The following is a 22,368-nucleotide window of genomic DNA, read 5'->3' on the forward strand; positions in this document are numbered from 1 at the left end:
GTCTATGAAACCACTGTGGAAGAAAAAAAATCAGATGAGTTGGAAGCCTTCAAGGAATAAACAACACCCCCAGTAATAAGCAGTTCCTGATTTGCTTCTCTTTATACTAAGAAGCATTAAGGGTGGAGGCCATTCAGAAATGCCCCATGGAAGGCAGTGGCCCCTTGCTCCCCAGGTCTGCTCAGTGAGAGGGTGGTGGAGCTCCTTCGATTTCTCAGGTCTTCAGGCCCGAACTAATACCCTGGGAAACATCCCTAAGTTTTCTATTGAGAGTTTGTGATCAGAAGGGAGTCAATAGAAGTAGAAACATTGTGACAAGGCCAATGTCACTGTCCCCAGTACAAGCAACAGTGTCAGGAGAAGAAGCATCGTGTGATAAATGGTCCTGATAGGGAACAAAACAATTAGGCATTTTCCAAGGGACTCTGTAAGATAGCTTAATGAATAAATACTTTTACCAGTGACTCACTGGTTAAATTTCACTCTTTTATTTCTTTCTTTGTTTTTCATTAGCACACATACTATACAAACTGGGTCATCTTTTGTTTTTTGAGACTGAACAATGCAATTTTGAGGTTCAATTCTTACCGTAATTGCAGGTCCAGCAAAAGCCAAGCTAAGCAACATGAGGAATGGAATGGCCTCCTGGGTTGGCTCAATGTATGGCATGCTGAGACTCCTGTCATAGCAACTGAATCCAGAGTGCACAGGTTTGAAGACATCTGTGAGTTCCAGAAAGTAGAGGCTAACCACCGATGATGCCAATATAGGCAACTGAGGGTGAAAGACACAGAAGACAATCTATTTTTGTAAATAGGACAAATGGAACCAGTACATCTTGAAGTTTGAAACTGGTGGAATTTTCCCCTTCTCTCATGGCCCTTCTGTGAGCCAGAGTACAATACATTCATAAAGTGCTGTGGAGTTGACACTCAGAGTATGCCTCCTGTTGTTCATCTACTTTACCAGGCTGCTCTCAGTCTGTCACCCTCTGCCTACTGTGTCCACCTTTCTCTTCACGTACCAATCCTCTCTCCCTCTCCCCACTCCCAGTACCATTGCAAGGAGACTTCTGGAAATACTCCAATTCATTTCACTTCTCACCTTAGGCACCCTGTCGGTTGTCATTCTCGCCTGAACCAAATCCAAATGTCTAACAAGAACGACAGGCAAGTGCTGCCTCGTGGGATGGAACTTCCTGCAACATCTGGCCTTTGTTTCAGCCCCTGGCCCTTCTAGTGTCACGCTTCTACCATCCCCCAACTCAACGCTGACTACACTCAGATGGTTCTCCACACTTGCCCTCTGGGGGTCAAATTTACTCCCGCCCAAGGTCCTTTGTGTGGGCGGCTCCTTCCTTTCACGTCCTTTTCCTAGCTCTTTTCATGAAGGGCATGTCTGCATCGTTAATAGTACTGTCCTGCACCCTCCAACCATGATGGTTTTTGATTCCCCCTCAACTTTGTCACTCTCTTGATTTTTCTCAATAACACTTACTAATCAAAATTACTTGGCACTTTAACGAGATGTCAGCAAAATTAACAACTAACCTAATAAATTATTACTGAAATAAACACTTAAGGAATCGAGAATCTAACAAGGTTATTTATTGCTGAGTCCCTGGAGCATAAAACTATTACTAGAACATTTTAACAACCAATACAACATTTAGTAGTTTTTAATGGCCAATAAAAGCTTATCAATTAATGACCAACTGAATAAATGTGTAAACTTTAATGTATTACAATAAGTAGATTGGCATTATCAGATATAGAAAATAAAAAAAAGTGCATGCCAACCAGTGAAATAAGAATTTTGGATTGCAGTCATTAATTGCAATTTCGAGTTACTCATTGTTTATCTGAGATTTTAATTTCAGTGGCCATCAGTTTGTCTACTCTTAAATTAATTACACTGTAGCTTCTAAGACCTTTTGTTTTGTATAATTTGTGAATATATTCTTTCATTCAACCTATAATGCTCCAGGTTCTCAACTACACAAGCGTTAGGTGTCATAGAGAACATGGCAGATGCTTAGAGAGGGACCCACTCTCAGTTAGCAAGGAAACGTGAATTCTTTACTCATTAGCAGATCTGTTAAAGTCTAACAATACAGACTTATGTATTGTTCAAAAATGTTTAGTTTGGTGTTGGGAAGATGGCGTGGGCAGTAAACTGCTTGTTATGCATATATAAGGATCTGAGCCTGATCCCCAGCATCCATCCGATAAACACCCTTAATCCCAGAGTTTGGGAAGGAGAGAGAAGAGCACTCCTAAAGTGTATTGGCCAGATAGTTCAGCAGAATCAACTCAGTCCATTTTCAGAGAGAAGACCCAGCTCAAAAACAATGAGGATAGCTCAGTAATCAATTGCTTTCCCATAGTGAGGGGAACAAGGACTATTTCTAACAGGAACTCAATGGCAGGCTGTTTGACCTCCCCACCTCCCAAGGGAGGAGCAGTCCTGTTAGGCCACAGAGGAGGACTTTGCAGCCAGTCCTGAAAATACCTGACAAAATGGAGTCATATGAAAGGGGAGGAGGTCCTCCCCTATCAGTGGACTTGGAAAGGGGCAGGGAGGAGATGAGGGAGGGAGGGTGGGATTGGGGAGGGAATGAGGGATGCAGCTGGGATACAGAATTAACAAAATGTAACTAATGAGAATAATAATAATAAAAAAAAAACCAATGAGGAGTAATTGAAGAAGACACACAATGCCAGTCTCTCGCTTCCACAAACATCCCTCCTCACATGACCCCCTTCTTCGGTTTAAGGTTTTGCTGTTCGTCGAATACAGAATATTTACATAACTAAACCAAAAAGATTTTTTTTAATGAGAATATTTTTAACCAGTAGTGTTTTCTAGTTATTTTTTTTTAAATATGAAGATAGAATCACACTTTCTATTTCCAAGAAGTTTCTCTCTCTCTCTCTCTCTCACAGTGAAGTAGGCACTGGGTTTACTGGAAAAATTAGTGATGGATGGTGATTATATATCTGGTTTTGTCTTTCTGGTTTTCAAGTGAGTTGTTTTCATAGAACAAACATTACACCAAAATATTTATGTTTTTTCTTTCCATTATTATTGGATTACTCTAAATAGCTGGCTATTTCTTCACACAATCTATTATTATTATTGTTATTATTATTATTATCTATTAAAATATTTTAATCTACTATTACAGGAATAGTAATTTTACATCTTGATCCATAAAGCTGCTCTTTCTGGTATTTCTGAGTGACAGAAATGTCTGTTTTAATCTACATCAATGTATTTTTATCTTTAATTTAGCAAATTTATCACTTACTATATGCCAGATAATTTTCTGTTTTGGAAATTACTTCATTAATTTTTTTCTCCACTGGTAGTATTTTATTTTATTTTTTTATTAATTACACTTTATTCACTTTGTATCCCCCATAAGCCCCTCCCTCCTCCCCTCCCAATCCCACTTTCCTTCCCCCTTCTTCATGCATGCCCCTCCCCAAGTCCACTGAGAGGGGAGGTCCCCCTCTCCTTCCTTCTGATCTTAGTCTATCAAATCTCATCAGGAGTGGCTGTATTTTCATCTTCTGTGGCCTGGTAAGACTGCTCCCCCCTCAAGGGGAGGTGATCAAAGAGCAGGCCAATCAGTTTATGTCAGAGGCAGTCCTTCTTCCCATTACTGTGTAACCCACTTGAACACTAAATTGCCGTGGGCTACATCTGTGCAGGGGTTCTAGGTTATCTCCATGCCTGGTACTTGGTTGGAGTATGAGTCTCTGGGAAGACCCCTGTGTTCAAATTTTCTGGTTCTGTTGCTCTCCTTGTGGGGTTCCTGTCCTCTCCAGATCTTACTATTTCCCACTTCTTACATAAGATTTCATGCACTCTGCCCAACAGTTGGTCATAAGTCTCAGCATCTGCTTTGATAGTCTACAGGGCAAAACCTTTCAGAGGCCCTCTGTGGCAGGTTCCTAACTTGTTTCCTGTTTTCTTCTTCTTCTGGTGTCCACCCTCTTTGCCTTTTGGGATGGGGATTGAGCATTTTAGTCAGGGTCCTCTCTCTTGATTAGTTTCTTTAGATGTACAGATTTTAGTAGGTTTATCCTATATTATATGTCTATATGAGTGAGTATATACCATGTGTGTCTTTCTGCTTCTGAGACAGCTCACTCAGGATGATCCTTTCCAGGTCCCACCATTTACCTGCAAATTTCATGATTTCCTTATTTTTCATTGCTGGGTAATATTCCACTGTGTAGATGTACAACAATTTCTGTATCCATTCTTCAGTTGAGGGGCATGTGGGCTGTTTCCAGCTTCTGGCTATTACAAATAAAGCTGCTACTAACATGGTTGAGCAAATGTCCTTTTTGTGTACTTGAGCCTCTTTTGGATATATGCCTAGGAGTGGTATGGCCGGGTCTTGAATTTTAACTCATCTGATTTGCATATTGCCAGGACAGTGGATAGGTATTGTCGTCCTCATTTTTTTTTTTTTTTGCAAGTGATAAGTAGTTATAACAGCAAGTTGCCGAGTTAGAGTTTGAACCAAGATCATTCCAAAATCTTAAGTATTGAACACTATTTTATAGTCTTTTCCAAAAATTAAACAGAAATAAATGGTTTATATAATGAAATATAACTAGCATCAATTTCAAGGATTATTGTTAGCTTATAGTTGTTCTGTATTTATTACTTTTTAGTTAAAATATTCATTAATTAGTCTCAACAGACTTTATCTTATATATGTGACTTCTTTAAACTTGGAAAGATTTTTTTCTATTCATTTGAATCCTAACTATTCTACTCGTCACCAGATTTCTCCATGCACTTTCTTTCTTTTTTTCTGGAAAATTTCTCACATTTTCTATATGCCTTTTGCATATGGGAGTTGGATTTGCAGTCTTCAGTGTCCATCCATTTAACATTTGATGATCCATTTTTTTTTAAATTCCCATAAATTTATAAGGTGCCTCCTTAATGTCTCCTGAAGAAAGGTGAGTACAGTTTTATCAATATAACCAATCTGAAAATGAAGTTATTCTTCCTTGGAGCAGAGACATTCCCCATTGGACTTTTGTGGATGGTTACTTTACACGTAGACTATGTTCAGATGTGATGGTGAAGACATAGCCAAAGAATGAATTTTTCTCAGTGTGTGCACATGGGAAAATGGGAATGAACACTGAGAAGTTTGCCAGTGCAGTAGAACCAGAAGATTTGGATGGCTTTCAAGCTACTAAGAGGTTCTGGTTCCAGTATGTTCATTTATATCTGAGATGACCTTGGAAATAATTTTAAATTTCAGTTTTCTTATCTATGAAGTTAGCTACATTGGGAACACCCATCACTGCCAGTCAGTTGACAGGATAAAATGAGTTATTGCAAACAAGATGACACAGTATCTGGAGCAGAGATTGGTTTACTTTGGTCCTTTTACACACATTTTTTTTCTGTCCATAAATTTTGCTAACCATGACTTAAAAAGCAGAAAATGTAGGGATAAATATGCAAACGCTTACAACAAATTGTATACTATGTCCCAATTTTTATTAGTGTTGCTAATGTCTCACTATGCCTAATTCCCAAGTTAAACCTTATCATAAGACTGTGTACAAAGAATTATGCATACAGGGCTCTTATAAAGAGGTAAGGTAGATTCAGAATTTCCTAAAATGAATCCTCTGCAGATAAGGGCTGGCCATTGTTTAAAATTGCCCAATGTGATCTTTTAATGTTAGCATTATACTTCCTGACTCTCACCCTAATCTCCTAGCACATTTTAAAGGAAGTTGTTGCATGCTGGCTATTTTGTATTAATATGCTATATAATAAGTTTGATGCTTTCCCAAACTAAAATCTTCAAGCTGTAGTCTAATCTTACTTTCTATATTGCCTTCTTATAGTTTCTAATATCATAATGTCTTCCAAATAGATGCACACACATAAACACCCACAGACAACAAGTTAACATGTGAATTAAAATAATTTCTATTACAAATATTTAAGCCTTTTTGTCTTTCTTATATTAGCCAAATTTTGTAGCTATATTATAGTTATCTGTGTTTTAGTAGAAGCTTGTTTCAAAACCTTTACTTGTTTTCAAAATTAGGAATAATTTTCTATCCCTATGATGTTAGTGTCTCCATTTTTTTTTTCTTAAAATGTCATTTAGTTTCTGTCATTTTCATTTTTTTTTTGGTCTTTTCCCACTCAAGTACAGTGAATTAAATCACAGTGTTTTTTTCCTGTCATACTTGTCTCCAAAAGTATCTTTTCATCTTTGAGATGCTTAGCAACAGAAGTTCTGTTTGAATGCAAGAAAGTTAACAGGTGAGATGTGCTAATTTGAGCACACATATGTAGAAGTTTATATGCGTGTGATAGGAAACAGACTTTGATAGCATTTAAAATGAGATCTTGAAGATTTAAAATTGTCTATATAACATAGACAAGTATAGATATTTTATTTCTTAAATTGTGATATAGCTAAGAAAAAAGTGTGAGCCAACCCACTTTCTGAAGTCATACATAGGAGGGGAATTACCCAAAGAGTAGAAAAGTTGTTTTAAAAAAAGAATAGACCAATTCTTACAATTACCATGCACTAAGGAACTTGTCAGTGAAAATGACAGAGCAATTTAAAGGAAAATATAATGTTAACTGTTGGAGAACAAAGCCAAGGAAAAGAAAGGTATTTTAAGAGATCACATTGGCTGTGTAATGCTGATTTTTTTCTCCTAACAGTTTTAAAAATCAAAATCTATGGTTAGTATCAGTTTTGGTGACATATTTATGAAACTCACCATGGCATCTTATCTGGGACAGGTTGCTTTCTTGCTTCTAGCATGCTGGTAATAAGGACACAATTCCTCCCCACAGGGGAGCATCCACTTTGCTCTCCACCTGGTAAAACACGTGTTGGTTTCTGTCTTGGGCCTACTTCATGGCCACGGTGGATTCAGAATCCTGGAAGATCCTCTTAGGGCAGTGGCACCATCTTTATAATGGTCAGTCAACACACACAGCATAGTCGCACACTTTGCTTACTGTTTCCTTTCATAATTATCTATTGAGAGCCCGCACACTCACATGGCCATCGTGCAGGTTTTAATTAAACAGAGATCTTGATCTAACAATATTCTTTCTCATAGAGAAAGGTGGATAAAAATTAAGAAAGAGCCTTGGAAAATATTACATTGTCTAAAGAAGAAAGTGGTAGTATTTAAGCTCCTGAATTCTCTCTACCTTAGATAAGGCCTAGCTTAGATGTATGAAACTGGAAAAAGTAATGTATGATGATTTCAGAGAGGTGGGCTTGGCAGAGAATTAGAGTCAAGGGCAGGAGCTGGGATTTTACACAAAGTAAAACTGGAAACATTTGGAGAGATGAAACAGTGGTACAGAGGAACCCCAAATCTCTTTTACCAAGGTCATTGTGGATATGGGATGGAGGATAGACTGCAGGAGTTCTAAAATAGAAAAAGAGTGAAACTTTGAATGCCCTTGAAAACTTGGCAAAATGTGAATCCGTATATAGTGGATGTAAGACACTTGTTTAAGTGTACAGTTCAAACTACACGGGGAGGGAAGAACCATCAAATTCAAGTGACTTGAATTCCCGTGAACGCAGGGTAGACTTATCTATCCAGCCAGCAGAGGATATAGTTGTCATGTGTCACAGAACTATAGCTGTAGAGAGCTCACTGATTATGGGTGTAGTTGTCCAGACATAACAGGAATTCAGTGGCTCATCACTGAAGAAGGGAGAAAGGTTGGCTTCAGGGATTTGCAATCCAAGTAAGGCCAACAGGACCATTCCCTGAGAAGAACGTTGTAGAAACCTGAGAGAGAGTGATCATTGATTCTCTCTCACAACTATTCAAAGTGAGATGTTTCTTCATTCTTTAAGGACTGTAATGTGCTATCTGGGTGGTAAAAGTTATGAGAAGGAAGGAGGGAGCTCCAGCCAGGGCCACAGGATTGTTTAAGCGTAAGAAGCATCCTCGTTTTGGAGGAACTATACTTGCACAAACAAATTCAAAGTTATATTGGTTTTGCTATGAGGAATGCCACAAGAAGTCAAAGAACATAATTATGCAAATTGTTCAAAGGAAGATTTTTTAGATAACAACAGCTCTGAACTAGGAAATTTAAGAGCTATTTTGACAGATAGCCCCAAATCATAAACAATGAGGAATTTAGGGCTGGGGCAACGGCTTCGTGGATGAAGTGTTTGGTGCAAGTATGAAGATCTGAATTTGATCCCTAGCACCTATATGAAAAATATTCAAGTGTGGCCTTTGCTGTAATCCCAGTGCAGTGGAAAGAATAGCTAGGAGTATCTCCTGCCTTTGAGATGCACTATCTACCTCCTGGCTCATGAGAGAACCTGATTCAAAAAGCAAAGAGGAGAAGCTGGGGAGATTGCTTGTCAGATTAAAGCACTTACTGAGCAAGCATGAGGATCACCATTGACAATCTCTGTGATCCTTGTAAAACCACACAGAACCCACAGGAAAGCTGACTGCAGTAGCCACCTCTGTAATCCCAGTGATCTAACAGAAAGATAGGAGGCAGAAACAGGAGAATCCCCAGATGTTCTCAGGCCAGCTGGCCAAGGTTCCAAACTCAAGGCTACCTTTTGACCTTCCCACAAGTGCTGAAAAACACTTATACCTGCATGCGTACATTCAGTCACACAAAAACACAGAAGGGGGTGGGGGAAGGAAAATAATGAAGTGGAGAATGAGGAACAAGCTCAATATACAAGTCTAGGTCCCACATATATGCACACGGATGTTCATACACACACATGAACACATGCACAAAATGTGAAATTTCGATGAGAATTTAAATAAGGAAAAATATTAATAGGTCAAAAGAGTTTTATTAAGGTTGCTGAAAAAGTTGCCAATGCACTGTGATGAAGACATTTTCATGCCCCTGTTATACAAAATTTAATCACATTCTTTGGCATTTTTTTTTTGTGTAAACAATACAGACATTTCCTCAAAATATTGACAATAATAGTATAAAAAATACAGTATGAAGTTTTACGATTTATAAAATCAGTTTTGTCTTCATTGTAACATATCTGGAGTAATAAAGAACCTTAAAAACAGGTTATAAGAGCACGCCGACATTTTTGGTCTCAATAAAAGAGCAGGTTGAATGAGTATTTCCTCCTACTTCGTTCAGTCATCACCACCCTAAATAAAAGCATTAAGTTTTCCTGTCTCTGTTACTTTTTCACAGTGTGTTTCTTTTTTCCCCTTCCTCTACCAGTGCTAACAGGCTGATTTTCATAGAACTCGCACCTTAACCAGCACCCTGGTAATAGCGAAGCATGTGAGGACTTTTTGCAATGACACTCATGACTGTTGTTTTAACATGTTGACCCATGTCTACATGCCATACGCTCTGCAAACGTGTGTCAGTTTCCTATAGTGCTCATATCTCAAAAGTGACATCTTGTAAATCTTTGCATTACGCGACACTTTTAATTAAAAAAACAAAACAAAACAAATATTGTTTCATATCTTTTCCCCCTCTGCAATTTTTTCTGTTCTCTGTTCAGAGCTGAGGTGCCCATTTCCTACATTTCATATATAGCTTCATTAAACACTTGTTCATTTGCCTTTGGTTATAGATATTTGTATCTTACTAGTCTCATCCTAAGATCAGGATTCGGAATGTCAGATCATTATATAAATCAGTGTTTTGGAGATGTTCACTAAATGCTTGGGGGATTTAATTGAAAGAGACCAGGAGGTTACTCTCAAAGGAAGTAGAATATAGTTTGTTTACAGTGTTTAGCTTATGGTCAGGTCTAAGGCACTCATGTAAGGTACTGAGCTGATCTTAATAGACTTTTAGATACCATTGCACTTTGACTTAAATTGGAATTTATTGAGCATATTGAGCATAGACACACTTAGAGAGATGCGGACGCTGATTTTTATTTAGATGTTTCCTCCTACTTGTCTGATTTAATTTCAGTTACTTCACTGGGAATCTCATGGTATATTTTAGGATAAAGACTCTGCCCCAGATACGTTCAACAGTGAGTTTGATGCCTGCTTGGTAAGGCCAATAATTGGATCCTGCTCTGTTAAATTCCTGGAATCCTGTGCCCCCATTGCATCTTACTGCTGCTCTGTCACATATGGCCATCTGGCACTAGCCTAATGCTTTTCAGGAAAAGAAGTCAACGACCATGTCAGCTCAAATGACAGAAGGTTAGAGGGAGCCATGTGTGCAAGGCGCTTGAGCAAAAGCAAGAATGGGGGATGCTTGACACTTTTTCGAAACCGCAGTCCTATTAAGAAACTATTCCCAGGTCTAATAGGTTCTTTGTGTAGCTTCTCCAAAGCCGTCCTTATTTTTATTTGTTTTGGTGATATCTTAAGAACTTAGGGTGAGGGCTGGCTTTGTCTCCATGTTTACGTTCCTTAGTGAATTCTTTCAATATATCAGAAATTGGGCACACTGAAGGCTCTGAAAGTTTTCTGGCTTTTAGAGCTTCTGGTTTCCTGCCGCCTCACTGTGATGTCCTGAGGATGCCTGGATCACAGCCATCATCATTCATTATTTGTGACAGAAATTGCCCATTTGCCTATCTTTCCTATTCAAACAGCAGGGTTTTTAGAGCAGAGACTCTGTTATGTTTACTTCTTTATCCCTGATACATTGATGGTGCCCCATATAGAATAAGTTTCTTCCTCTGTTGATGATCTGAAGGAACATGACCATACATATACACCAACAGAAATATTTCTATTTTTTGAGCTCTAACAATTTTCCTAGTATTCAAGAACACAAGAAGCTTAAATTGGATCCTCCCAATAGGTTAATAGGAAATAGCCACCATACCTATATACATATATATATGTTACATGTAATGGAGGAAAATCTGTTCTGTGTCATTATGCCTGAATATAAACTACATTTCTGTAACTCTAATAAGACTAATTACAACCACTCACTGATTTAATAGCAAAGCTTTATATAATTCTTAGTGGCTGCTTTTATTACTTGAATATTGATCTAGCACGAAGCTTGGGGGCTGGATTTTGTAAAAGCATCAGCCTTAACCCCAGGCACTGAAGATTGGCTTCTCATACATGATTAGACATTGAAGTATGTGCATTGTCTTGGAAATAATTTTGTTCTTGAAACCAAATTAGAGATGAAGACCTGAGGCTGGGGACCAGTATTTCATGTGTTGAAAGTAATTGCTTTGTAAATCCTTTCATATGGGCATAATTTCTCTTTCCCTGTAACATACAGCTGACTTTCAAAAATATGGTGCTGATAGCAATATAATGCTCCTGATATTTGACAGGTACTATGTAAAGTACTTTGCATACTGAGTTCAGAAAATCTCCATGGCTCATTTATTTAAGATGATGCTACTATTACAGATGTCTTATGGATAAAAGAACAGAGCACAGGGAAATTACATGATTTTTTTTTTTTTTGGTAAAGGTATTCTGCTTGGTAGCTGGATTGCAAATTCAAGCCATTTGACTCCTGAGTTCATATTTATAGTTGCTGTGTCCTTTCTTAGAAACATCCACCAGTGTCCCATCCTCTCTCCAAATCACTGAGGAACTTTAAAATTAAATATGGGACTTTAAAATTAATTTTAAAAAATAATTTAAAACTTTAAAATTAAATATGTTTTTATACCATCTGCTGGGTAGTGTTGAGCAAATATTTCTTGACATATTCTAATTAAAAGGAAGGTGAGCATATACTCAGAGAGAGAAAAAGAGAGAGAGCAGTGTTTTCACTTTCAATTGTTGGTTTTTGTTTCAAAAGAGAAACAATACAGACATCTACCAAATGTTCTAGTTTTCTCTCTCTATGTTAAACAAATAGTCGGTAGGATTTTCTCATAAATGATAAAATAAGCCTAAGTATGGTTTTAAAATGAGGGTTTATTGTAAACCACAGACATTGACACCAATCTCCAGTCTTCCAATAATCTAGAAGACAGGGCAATGTTCCTGCTATAGAATTCACTGTAATTTACCTTACAGGTAACAATGTCTCCACAAAGTAAATATGACAGTTACTAAAAGGCTATGGGCTGGAGATGTAGCTGTGTGGTAGAGTGTTTGCACAGATTTATACAAGAACCTGGGTTTGAGTCCAGTACTAGGGGGAAAAAATGAAAAATCAAATGTTTCCACAATTAGCATTATTTTATTTCATTTACTCAATAACAATTAACTGAAAATTTCCTTCCCAGTAGGAAACCCTTCAGTAATGCTTAGATATCGTTTCCATCCAAACTAACCAAGAGGAACATGATAAGCAATCAGTAAATAATGTATTTAATGGGTGGTTAGATGGTCATGAAATTACAAAATAAATCAACCCCGGAACATCATTTTGACATTTCTTATTTAACAGAGTATAATTGGCTCTGTTGGGACTCCATGTCTGAGAAGCCAGTGTCTGAAGCCAGAACCCTGTGAGGTGGCAGGTTACCTGTGACCAGTCTCTAAGCACAGGCTTTTGGTGTGGTATTAAATTGTGACAATGTGTTCTCACATATTTCCATTGTTCCCACCTTAAGCAATATTTGTCTGTTAATTATACTGATATTTTTCTTTACTTACTAAAACTGAATTGATTTTAATTACTCATATTTATTTTTCTCAGTAGTAGGCCTAACGGGTTGTTCAACTTTAAAATAGTCAGAGCCCATTTTGTTACAACAAGCAAGCTATTAGCCTTTCTCCTATGTTGATTGACATTTTTTTCCCCTGATTTAAAAACAACCAAGCAAACGGTAATGGACCTCAGTGCCAATTGTTTCAGGGTCTAATTACTCACAGAGGGGAAAAACACACACACACACACACCTCAACATTAATTATGTCACAATTAACATTTTTTCCCTTGGCATTCAACATTTCTAAACCCACTTGACCAGAAAGAAATCATTCCTTTGCATAGTTATCTGTAATTTCAGTTCTAACTGATTCTACAAGGTACCTTAGAGAACAGAGAGGCTCATAGCCCTCACAATTTAAATACGAAATTTCTACTTCCTTATCATATGATGATAGGACCTCTGGTCCATTTTCTTTCTTTCTTTTTCGTGTGTGTGTGTGTGTGTGTGTGTGTGTGTGTGTGTGTGTGAGAGAGAGAGAGAGAGAGAGAGAGAGAGAGAGGAGAGAAAAAGAGTGAGAGGGAGATGCATGTATGTATGCATGTGCCTGTGTGGATTAACACACAGGGTGTGTTTGCATGTGGAAACCGGAGGTTGCTGTTGAGAATCATCTTCCATTGCTCTTGCACCTCACTCCCTGATACAGACTCTCAATCAAACACAGAGCTCACTAATGTGGCAAGCGTTGCTAACCCGCTTGCTCCAGGGAATTCCATGTAAGTTGCTCGCCATTCCCACTTGACATTTATTTGGGCGTCTGAGAGTCCAATCCTGTTCTTCACACTTTTGGGAAAATGTTTCAACTTCTGAGTCATCTCTTCATTCCCCTAATAGTTGTGTTTTAAACTGAATCCCTAGACTTCTCTGTGCCAGACTATATAAATGAAAGTTTACTAGTAAATGAGAGTTAATATCTGCTCTTAACCTTTGTTTGAGAATTACATGAGACAACCACACATAATTAAAATTATATTAATGAATAGTGGGAAATTCAGGTATTTTATAAATATTTTAAAGATCGTATTCTTATTTCCTCCAGTGTTTCCTTTCCCCTTTGTACAAGACTCCACTGATATCAAGTGAAGAAACTGTGAAATTATATGTGAACAGTTTGGCAATGGGATGGGAAAATGTACTTTTTTAGTATTTTTATCTTTGGATGCAAGTACGCTCCATCAAAAAATAAACAAATAAAAGGATAACAGTTCAGGAAAGGAAAAGATCCGGTTATGACTGCTCTAACGTGCTGTTTGATATGATGCCATAAAAGACACTGGGAAATGGGCACAAACGTCTACATGCTGAGTTAGAAAGACCTGCATGAGCTGTTATTATTCAGACCAGAACACTCTTTTACACAGAGTGGGAACATAGTGGAAGGAGAGGCAGAAAGGTTTTAAGAACCAGAAGTTGGAAAGGACTATTGAGAAACAGCGCCTTCTAGACATTACAGGGCCACTCTGTCGTGAGCTCCCAGCAGTTGTGGGTACCTGCTCAAAGTTCAAGTCAATCAAAATCCCAGCACAGATGTAGGAGCTCACAAGGTCCTAACTGAGGAAATATTGACTGTTGATGGCCACCTAGGGAGGATTAGTCAGTTTTCTTCATAGTTGTAGCCCCTAGTAGGTTGCCTGTGCTCCATATGGAAAACACTAACTGAACTCAGTATGTTATTCTTGTTTTTATAAAGAGAGATGATATGAAGTTGGGAAGGAGCTGTGGAAAGTGACTAGGAGGAACTGGGGTGGGATGTGGGGACGGACCTAATCAAAGCTCATTATATTTGCGCATCAAATTCTTAAAATAAAATATACTTAATAAAATAATTCTAGAAATATAGTCACTAGAAAAGAGCACTGCAATGGAACTCAGAAAACCTTGGTCCTATTCTTGGTCCGATATGGTCAATACATACCTTTAGTTAAACTCTAACTTTTTAAAACATTTTTCTTGTACCTGAAAGTTTCGAGTCAGGCCAGATGTTTTTGGATTATGGAGTTAATTCTGTAATAAGGATTTATAATTTTGTATTTTGTACGAGAGTGTTTGCTTGAGAGAGTGCCTAGGCTTTTGTACACTGTAGTATATACACATATGCACCGAAGGAGTACTTGTTCTGTAACTGACATTTGAAATACATTTGCAGCATAATATTTGCCTCAGATGCAACTCATCTTAGACAACCTGAATGCCTAAAGAGGTCTCCAAGGTTCGTGCACAGGTTGGATCTCCTATAAGCTTGTAGGCATTCACCCCTAACCTCCAATTTTCCTAAGATCTCCCTCCTAACCCTACTTGGCTTGGCCTCCCTTTGTTTCTACTTACTAAGTGGCATTTACCCAGCTCTATCACTTTGTGAACCTATTCTATCCATTCCACCTCCTTAAACTCTCAGTTCCATGTCTTCCCTTCCTTCCTGCACATAGCTCCTCATTAATTTCTGGCCTAAATGAAACATTTTTTGCAAGTGCGCAATCATTATAGGTTCAAAATATCCATGCCAGAAGGGAGCCACTTATCACCAAACAGAAAAACAGAACCAGCAAACCGAATTCACTAGTTAAATGCACAGAAAACTTCTATTCTTCAGAGCTGACAAAATCTCGACCAGACCTCCAATCTGATGAAGCGAGCCAGATCAAAGAGAGGTGTGTCTATTTTGATTTGTCACTTAATCCAGCATCAATCCTGGAAGCATGCAAGGCGCAACATGCAGTCACAGTGTGTGAGCAAAATGGGCCTGTACTCAAATACTGGCTTCTTCCATTGCTTGTAATGTCTCTGGTAAAGATATTTATCTATTTGAGCTACAATTTTCTGACTTTTAAAAGCAGAGATAATAATGCCTTATTTGAGGCCAGGCATAATCCCAGAACTTGGGAGGCTAAAACCAGAGGATTAAAATTTGAGCCAAGCTTGGGCTATAAATTGAGATTCTGTCACACAATCCAAAAACAAAAACAAAACAAACAAGAACAAATTACTTCCTTACTGTGATGGGTCTGAGGACGAGGAATAAGGTAGCCAGAACTTCTGCCACATGAAGAACGCTTGAAATTCACCATCCTTCGTTATTATTATGGCTAAGGTCATTGCCACCACCATCATCAACAACACTACCATTATAACTCTCCTTGATGTTGATAGAAGTGAACTAATATTTTCCTGGTATAAAAATGAAGAAGCGATTTTACTCTTGGAGAAAAGACAGAGATTGTGCCTAGGCAGAGAAGAGAGACGTCACTGACAGAAGGCTATATGCTTAGTTCTTGGTGTTGCAGGAGTGTCCTCATTTAACTCTATGTCTAGAATTTAGAAATCTATTCTTTCCTCTCTCTCTCTCTCTCTCTCTCTCTCTCATCAATTTGTGGATTGTAACCGGCGGGGGAGGGGCGATTTGCCATCTCATCTCACTTGGCAGGGTTTAGAGTAGTTTTTGAGAAGACTATCTCTCTCTGATCCAGAAAAGGAGGGGAAATTCACAGTTACTATCTTGGTACATGGAAATGCTGAAATGTTGTGATGCTATTTTTCTAGCTGATATTAATGTTCTTGTAAAAGAAAATAAACCATATTGCACAGGAAGATCAAATAAGCTACATAAACTTGAAAAACTGATATGGAACACAGAAATGTTGTGGGTTCATGCTAGTTAAAGTTAAAGCAGAAATTTCTTTTGAAAACTTTCACAAAAGAAATAATTTCATTTAATTTTAGGTTAAAAAGCAGGTGTTATGTAATGTTTCTGATTCTCTTTTATATGCCAAGTGGAGAAACATGATTTTTCTCACACTTTCAATGCCTCTATGTGTCTGCATGCAGAGTTCTGAGTATGTGTCTGAATTTACATAAAACTAAAGTTTTCAGTCTTTGCTTTGAGGAAATCTCCTTAAAAATATATGAATACATATTAAACATTGATTCTACTTTCACAGGTATTATCTCACTATTGAAAAGTATGCTAAAAAATTGGACAATGTTTAAATAAAAATAAATCTGTCACCTGTTTATTTTATTTTCATAATCTTCATTTTGAAGACTTTATAAACAATTTATTATGTGTTTATATTATATGTTGAATGATCTTTGAGCAATATGACTAATGAGAAGAAATTATAAGCCTTTGTGCAGGAGGATTGTTATTGAGCTTAACATAAAGGGTCCACCCAAACTACCAGACTCATTGGATGCAATACTGGCTGATTAAACCTGGAAAGCCTTCACCTAATGCTAGCTTTGCTCTCAGGTACAATTACAAACATAGATGATACAGCTATCACTTGGAGAGGTCTTTGCAAATTAAAATTCAAGAGAATGTTGGTTTACTTTTGGTTGAATATAATATTGCATTAGCTATGTGCTTGTTGAGGGACCTTCCATGGCTGATCTTTCTTTTTTCCCACTGAACAGTGAAAAACCGAATTATCCAACAAATTCATAAAGTAGGGTGCCTTTCTAGAAGTCATCTTGTCTTGCAAACTGTCACAGGATGTTACTGTCAACCATGAACCTCCTATTCAGCTAAACCAAAGATGAAAGGAAAACAAAACAACAACAACAAAACCCCAAACATTCTGCCCATCAACTCACTGTTGGGTGTGGCCGCAAACCAGGACAGGATTGCTGGAACTTTGAAGCTGAACATTGTGACTTGTGCCCGCAGGATCATAGAGGTACTTTACTAGAGTAAGCGGGCCAGAGCCTCCCTGCTCCTTGTGTAGCCTGGGGACCCCAGCTGCTGGTTAGTGAGACAGCATGAAGAGTGCACACTTCGTGTTGGGTGTCTTCCAGCTGAGGACAGCTGAGCTGAGGAAGCTTGTCTTCCTCCAGAGAGCTCTCTCGCCTTTGACAACAGGCTCACCTCTCACCACATCTCCCCCTTTTGTTGTTGCTTGTTTATGCGCTTGCTTGCTTTTTGAGTCAGGGTCTCAGAATTGTTGTTCTGCCTGATCTCAAACTCGTGGATTCAAGTGATCATTCCACTCCAGCCCCCAAGAGCCTTCTTTTTGTTTTTAGTAGAGGGAAACAGAGTGGGTAACTTTTCCTGTCTGTATATTCTCTCAGTAAGTAGAGTAAGTCTGAGTTGGTACCCATTCTGCCCCAACCTTTGCTTTATAAACTTGGCTGTGTTATTTAATTTCTATTTTAAAAATCTAGATGACCTCTCTTATTGAAAAATTACATTTATTTACTCATTGTGTATATATGTATGTATGTATGTTGTATATTATAATTTAGAGGTCAAAGGGTAGCATGTGGCTTCTAACCTTTCTGCCATGTTGGCACCATGGATTGACATCAGGTCATTGGGCTTGAGCCATCTCACTGATTCATTGGCTTCCTTCTAAAACAGAAACACTGAAGACTGAGCAAGAAGGTGCATGTTCTTCTAAAGGATTTATAAATAAAGGTCATATTTCCTATACAAAGCTAGGAGAGCTCCACTGTCCCTACCCATGACCAACATTGCAGACTGAGTCCAGGGAAATTGTGAAACTCAATTGCCTTCTAGAAAGTTGGGAGGAGATGACTTCTGGATAACATTGTGAACTAATGAAGTGGACCTTGTCCAACCTAGCAGTGAGAGATCCACTTCAGGTCAAGGTCAGTTGTAAAAGAGGAAATGAAACAGCACAATGTACCCTCCTTAACACTGATATGATGCTTTAGTCACAGAGTATATTCTATAGCTAAGAAACAGGCATCTTACGTTCTATTACATATGAGTATGTGAATATTCATATTGAGACTACGTGATTTTTAACATAGAGAAGGAAATGTGCAATTAGAGAGCTAACATGGTCAAAATTACCCACTGCATGGCACAGGTGATGTTTGAATCAGGTCAATCTATCTTTAAGGTCCATTTTGTTCCCAATCAACCAAATGTTGCTATTTTCTTGCCAGAATTGCATCTAGGTTGATTTTTAACCCTCTGTGGTCCCAGCAAAAATTTACCAATTAAGTTTCTTTGTGTCCCATCAGTACTGTGAACAGCAATTTAAAATGGTCCAAATGTCTTCAAGAAAGACAGCTTTGTTCCCTCTATCAGAAGACCTCAATATTTTTTTTTTCCCTGAATACTGGTCCTTTCATACTTTGTATGTTACTTCAATTATAATATCTATGCTGATATGTGATGGAAGGAGATTTATTTTTATTTTGCCAATCTATCATAATTCTTGGATCTTGGGGAACTATGTCCCAAAGCCAAGTGTCACTTTTCTAGTGCCTTTTATTGACATGTTAATTCAAGCTCCGTTTATTCATCTTGTAATAGAGACTCATCCTGCAAAGATTCATCCCACTAGCTACAGAATGAGTCATTCCTAAGGATCTGGGTGGTGTTTCCTGCCAACTCCTAAATAGCTGGAAGACTGATGCTTTCTCCCATCATCTGCAGTCTCTTTAGGGGTTCATCATGCATTTAAGTTTCAGGGAGATAATTTGCAATCCAATTTTGTACGTCTCTATTAGAAGTCTATTACCCTCAAATACAGTGAAATAGATGCTCATTTAAACTCTACGAAGCAGGCACAGTAATCAACTCCTGTCATCCCAGTATATCGAAGGTAGACAGGCAGAAGGGTCAGGAACTCAAGGCCAGTCTTGCTACTAGTTAGTTTAAAGCAAGCTTAGGCTGCATGGCACCACATTTCAAAACACAAACAAACAAAAAACAAAAGAAGAAAGTAAAAACAAAACCAAGTCTTATAACAAACTCAGTGATTATCTTCAAGTGATCTTTCTGTAACTTGTCTTGAAATAAATTCATAGGGGGTGTTGGAGTGGATCAAAGTGAAAGTAATGATCTATACTCCCAGAAAACAAGTAACACTTGTAAGATGTTTGTTCCTGGAGACACCATTCCCATGAATTAAAAATAAATTTTTTTCTTTTAAAATCCTAGGTCACAGGACATGTATTCCATGAGAGGTTCCTTAAGAGTCTGTGCTTGGATTCCTTAAGGGTCAATTCAGTTCTTTTGCTTGTACCTCCACTCAGGAAGTGTTCCTAGAAGCCATACAGCTGTCTTCTGGTGTTGTCAGCTTCCAGCTGACCTTAGGTGAGTATGTCTTAGAGACAGACCCTAAAAATCATTAATTTCTCCCCAATAAATATAATAGATTTAGATGTGATTAAAAATGCTTTATCAAGAAACACCACTAAAACAGACTAGCAATGCCACAAGTGGTCTAGCCACTGTTCTGGGAGGCAGGAATCCCAGTTTTCTACTCCTTTATTCTGTTCATGGAACCTTCTGGGCCCACATTTTTCAATCACCTATGTGATAGCCTCAAGTTTTCTTGTTAAAAAAAAGGACAATAAATGAAACAATGATTTTAAGCAAATAGGGTTCTCTTCTCTCTGTCTCTCACTCTGCTTCTTTCCTATAGGTCCTAGCTAAAGGGGTCACAGGTCATTTCTCTGAAACTTAGGCAGGTCACAGACATCTCTCTTAAAACTGAAATCATTTAAAAACATATGGTTCATAAAAGGAACTTCCAGATATATAGTATTCTCTAAGGACAGGCTTAGTTTCAAGACAGGACAAGTTTCAAGACAGTAGCTCTTCCCCAACCCAGATAAATCCTCTCAGTCAACAAATACAGAATCTGCTCTGTGCTTGGAAGTGGGAGCCTCCATGTTTGGCTGAAAAGACAACGAAGGAAGGCTATTCATAGTGCAGCAATAGTTTAAAATTCTCTATTCAACCTGAGATGTAATTACATGGAACGGTTTTACACTGAAAACTGTTAGATTTTCCTAAATGTATGCAACACATCCCCTCTCCACCTGTAATTTAGCAAACCCTTTGCTTAAAAAAAAAATGTCTTCCGAATGCAATGGATCACAGTACATGGAATCCTGTACCTGTCAATCTTTACACCCCTCCCATTAACTGTTCCTCCCTCAAATGCTGCATTAGGTAAGTCATAGAGATTCATGATGAGTGCAACCCATGTAAATTGCTTAACTGTAATGCTGCTCAAGTCAGAATAAAAGCACGGATGCAGATAATGCGAACCCACATGATGTCAGACACGTTTAGGCATGCATCTGCACTGAGCTATATACATATATAGGAATATATGTATGCATCCGTGCACACACCCACACACCATGGCAAAGGGCTAGTAGACTGATGACTGCCATCTAGAAATGACCCAATTTTAGAAGCAGACGAAGTACCATAGCAACTGTAGTAGGAGATGGGTTTTGGAGGGTTAATAAAAGCCACCAATGTAACACCACATCTCTGTTCCTATACCCCAGGCACAGCTATATGCATGTGAATACCCACCAAAAGCTCACAGAGTTCTAGATACAGTCAGCAAATTGAAAAACACAAATTCCAAAATACAGGCATCATGGCCCCTCCGGGGCACTGATGGACGCTGGCGCTACAGGGCTGGAAACTAGACTCATACTCTCACAGGTATCTCTTCCAGGAAGGCCACCCAACAAGCCACCCCTAGTGACAGCCAGCCTGTGCTGGCAGGTGTTCTCAGGCGGACCCAGGGGAGCTCTGGAGAAAAACCTGTGGGGGAAAGGAGAGGGTCCAGCATTTGGGGAGGGCAGAGAGGCGCACTCCGCCCTGGTGCTCCGGTGTGGTCGCCAGCCCTACCCAGGACCCGAATTCGCTGTCCGGAATGATCTGCATTATGCCAGGGCGCTGGGCCAACTCACCTCAACGAAATAAAAACAGGGCAGGAGAGTGACGCTGTCCTTGATCACTTTGCCCTTTGGCCTCTCCTTCGCCGACATCCCGGCCGCCTGCCGGGGCTCCGCGTCCTCCCCCGGGCGAGGTGTGCACCGCGCGGCGGAGGCGAGCTGCCTGCTCCAGCCACAAGCGCCCGGCGCCTGTGATGTCACATTCCCCGCGGGCACCGCTGGAGCCAGCGCGCTGCATGCAGCGCCCCCGCCTTCTCCCCGCCCCTCTTTGCAGTAAGCCCGCGGTTCCCGGAGCCGCAGGTCTCCTTCTTAGGTCCTGCTTTAAGCCCGGGGTTGTGCTTGCAAGGGCTAGGCAGCCGCCTCCTCCAAGCTGTTGCTGCGATGGCTTCCCCTCCCTGTCACTCTCCCTGGGCTCTCCACCGAGAGGCTCCTCTGCCAGCTGCAGGAGCCTGACGTCAAAAATAGGGAAAAGTGGGGGAAGCACTCCCGGTTTGTGCAGAAGCTAGACTGAGGAGCCTGGGCACCTGGTCTCAGGCGATCACCTACCTGGGGCTCCTCTTGGCTTCCTGGAGAGCAGAAGCCTGCTCAGCACCCCTGTCCGTGGCAATAAAAGAGATCACCTCCTGTGCGGAATTAAAACTCGGACTTCACACTGACAAGTAGGCCATGGAGGGGACTCACTGGGAGCTGGCTGCTACCCAAGTGTGACAGCTCTGCCTGCGGGTCTCTAGGGAGATAACTGCCAGGGAAGCACTGAGGGAAGCTGGGAAGCAAAGTGAGGGTTTCTTGCATCTGAAGAGTCGGGGTGAACCGGGCATCCTCATTGGCCCTAGAGCCCAGAAAATGTTAACCTCACTCCTATTCCCTAACAGCCATGGAAGCGGGACTCCACCGGGTTGGCAGGGTCCACGGTTGCTCTCAACTTTGCGATTCTTTTTGCGGAAGAAAAACTCCGTGAACACAAAGCAACGCATGCGGATGATCAGCCACTTCTGTGACTATCTGTTCTAGCACCT

The 22,368-nt window shown here is 39.5% G+C and overlaps 1 protein-coding gene across 1 annotated transcript in view; it reads right to left on the minus strand.

The window, feature by feature from the left end:
• Plppr4 (phospholipid phosphatase related 4) overlaps nucleotides 1-21,620 on the minus strand; it is a 37,527-nt gene extending 15,907 nt beyond the window's left edge. The window contains exons 1-2 of the mRNA XM_055628326.1: nucleotides 21,368-21,620; nucleotides 589-774 (exon numbers count right to left, since the gene is read on the minus strand). Coding sequence (XP_055484301.1) covers nucleotides 589-774; nucleotides 21,368-21,445 — 264 coding nt within the window. The 5' untranslated portion in view covers nucleotides 21,446-21,620. The remainder of the gene's footprint in view (nucleotides 1-588; nucleotides 775-21,367) is intronic.
• Between the last annotated feature and the right edge of the window lie 748 nt (nucleotides 21,621-22,368).

The sequence above is a fragment of the Psammomys obesus genome, unplaced genomic scaffold (assembly GCF_907164565.1).
Source record: "Psammomys obesus unplaced genomic scaffold, mPsaObe1.curated_primary_1811, whole genome shotgun sequence".
NCBI classification, from domain to species: domain Eukaryota; kingdom Metazoa; phylum Chordata; class Mammalia; order Rodentia; family Muridae; genus Psammomys; species Psammomys obesus.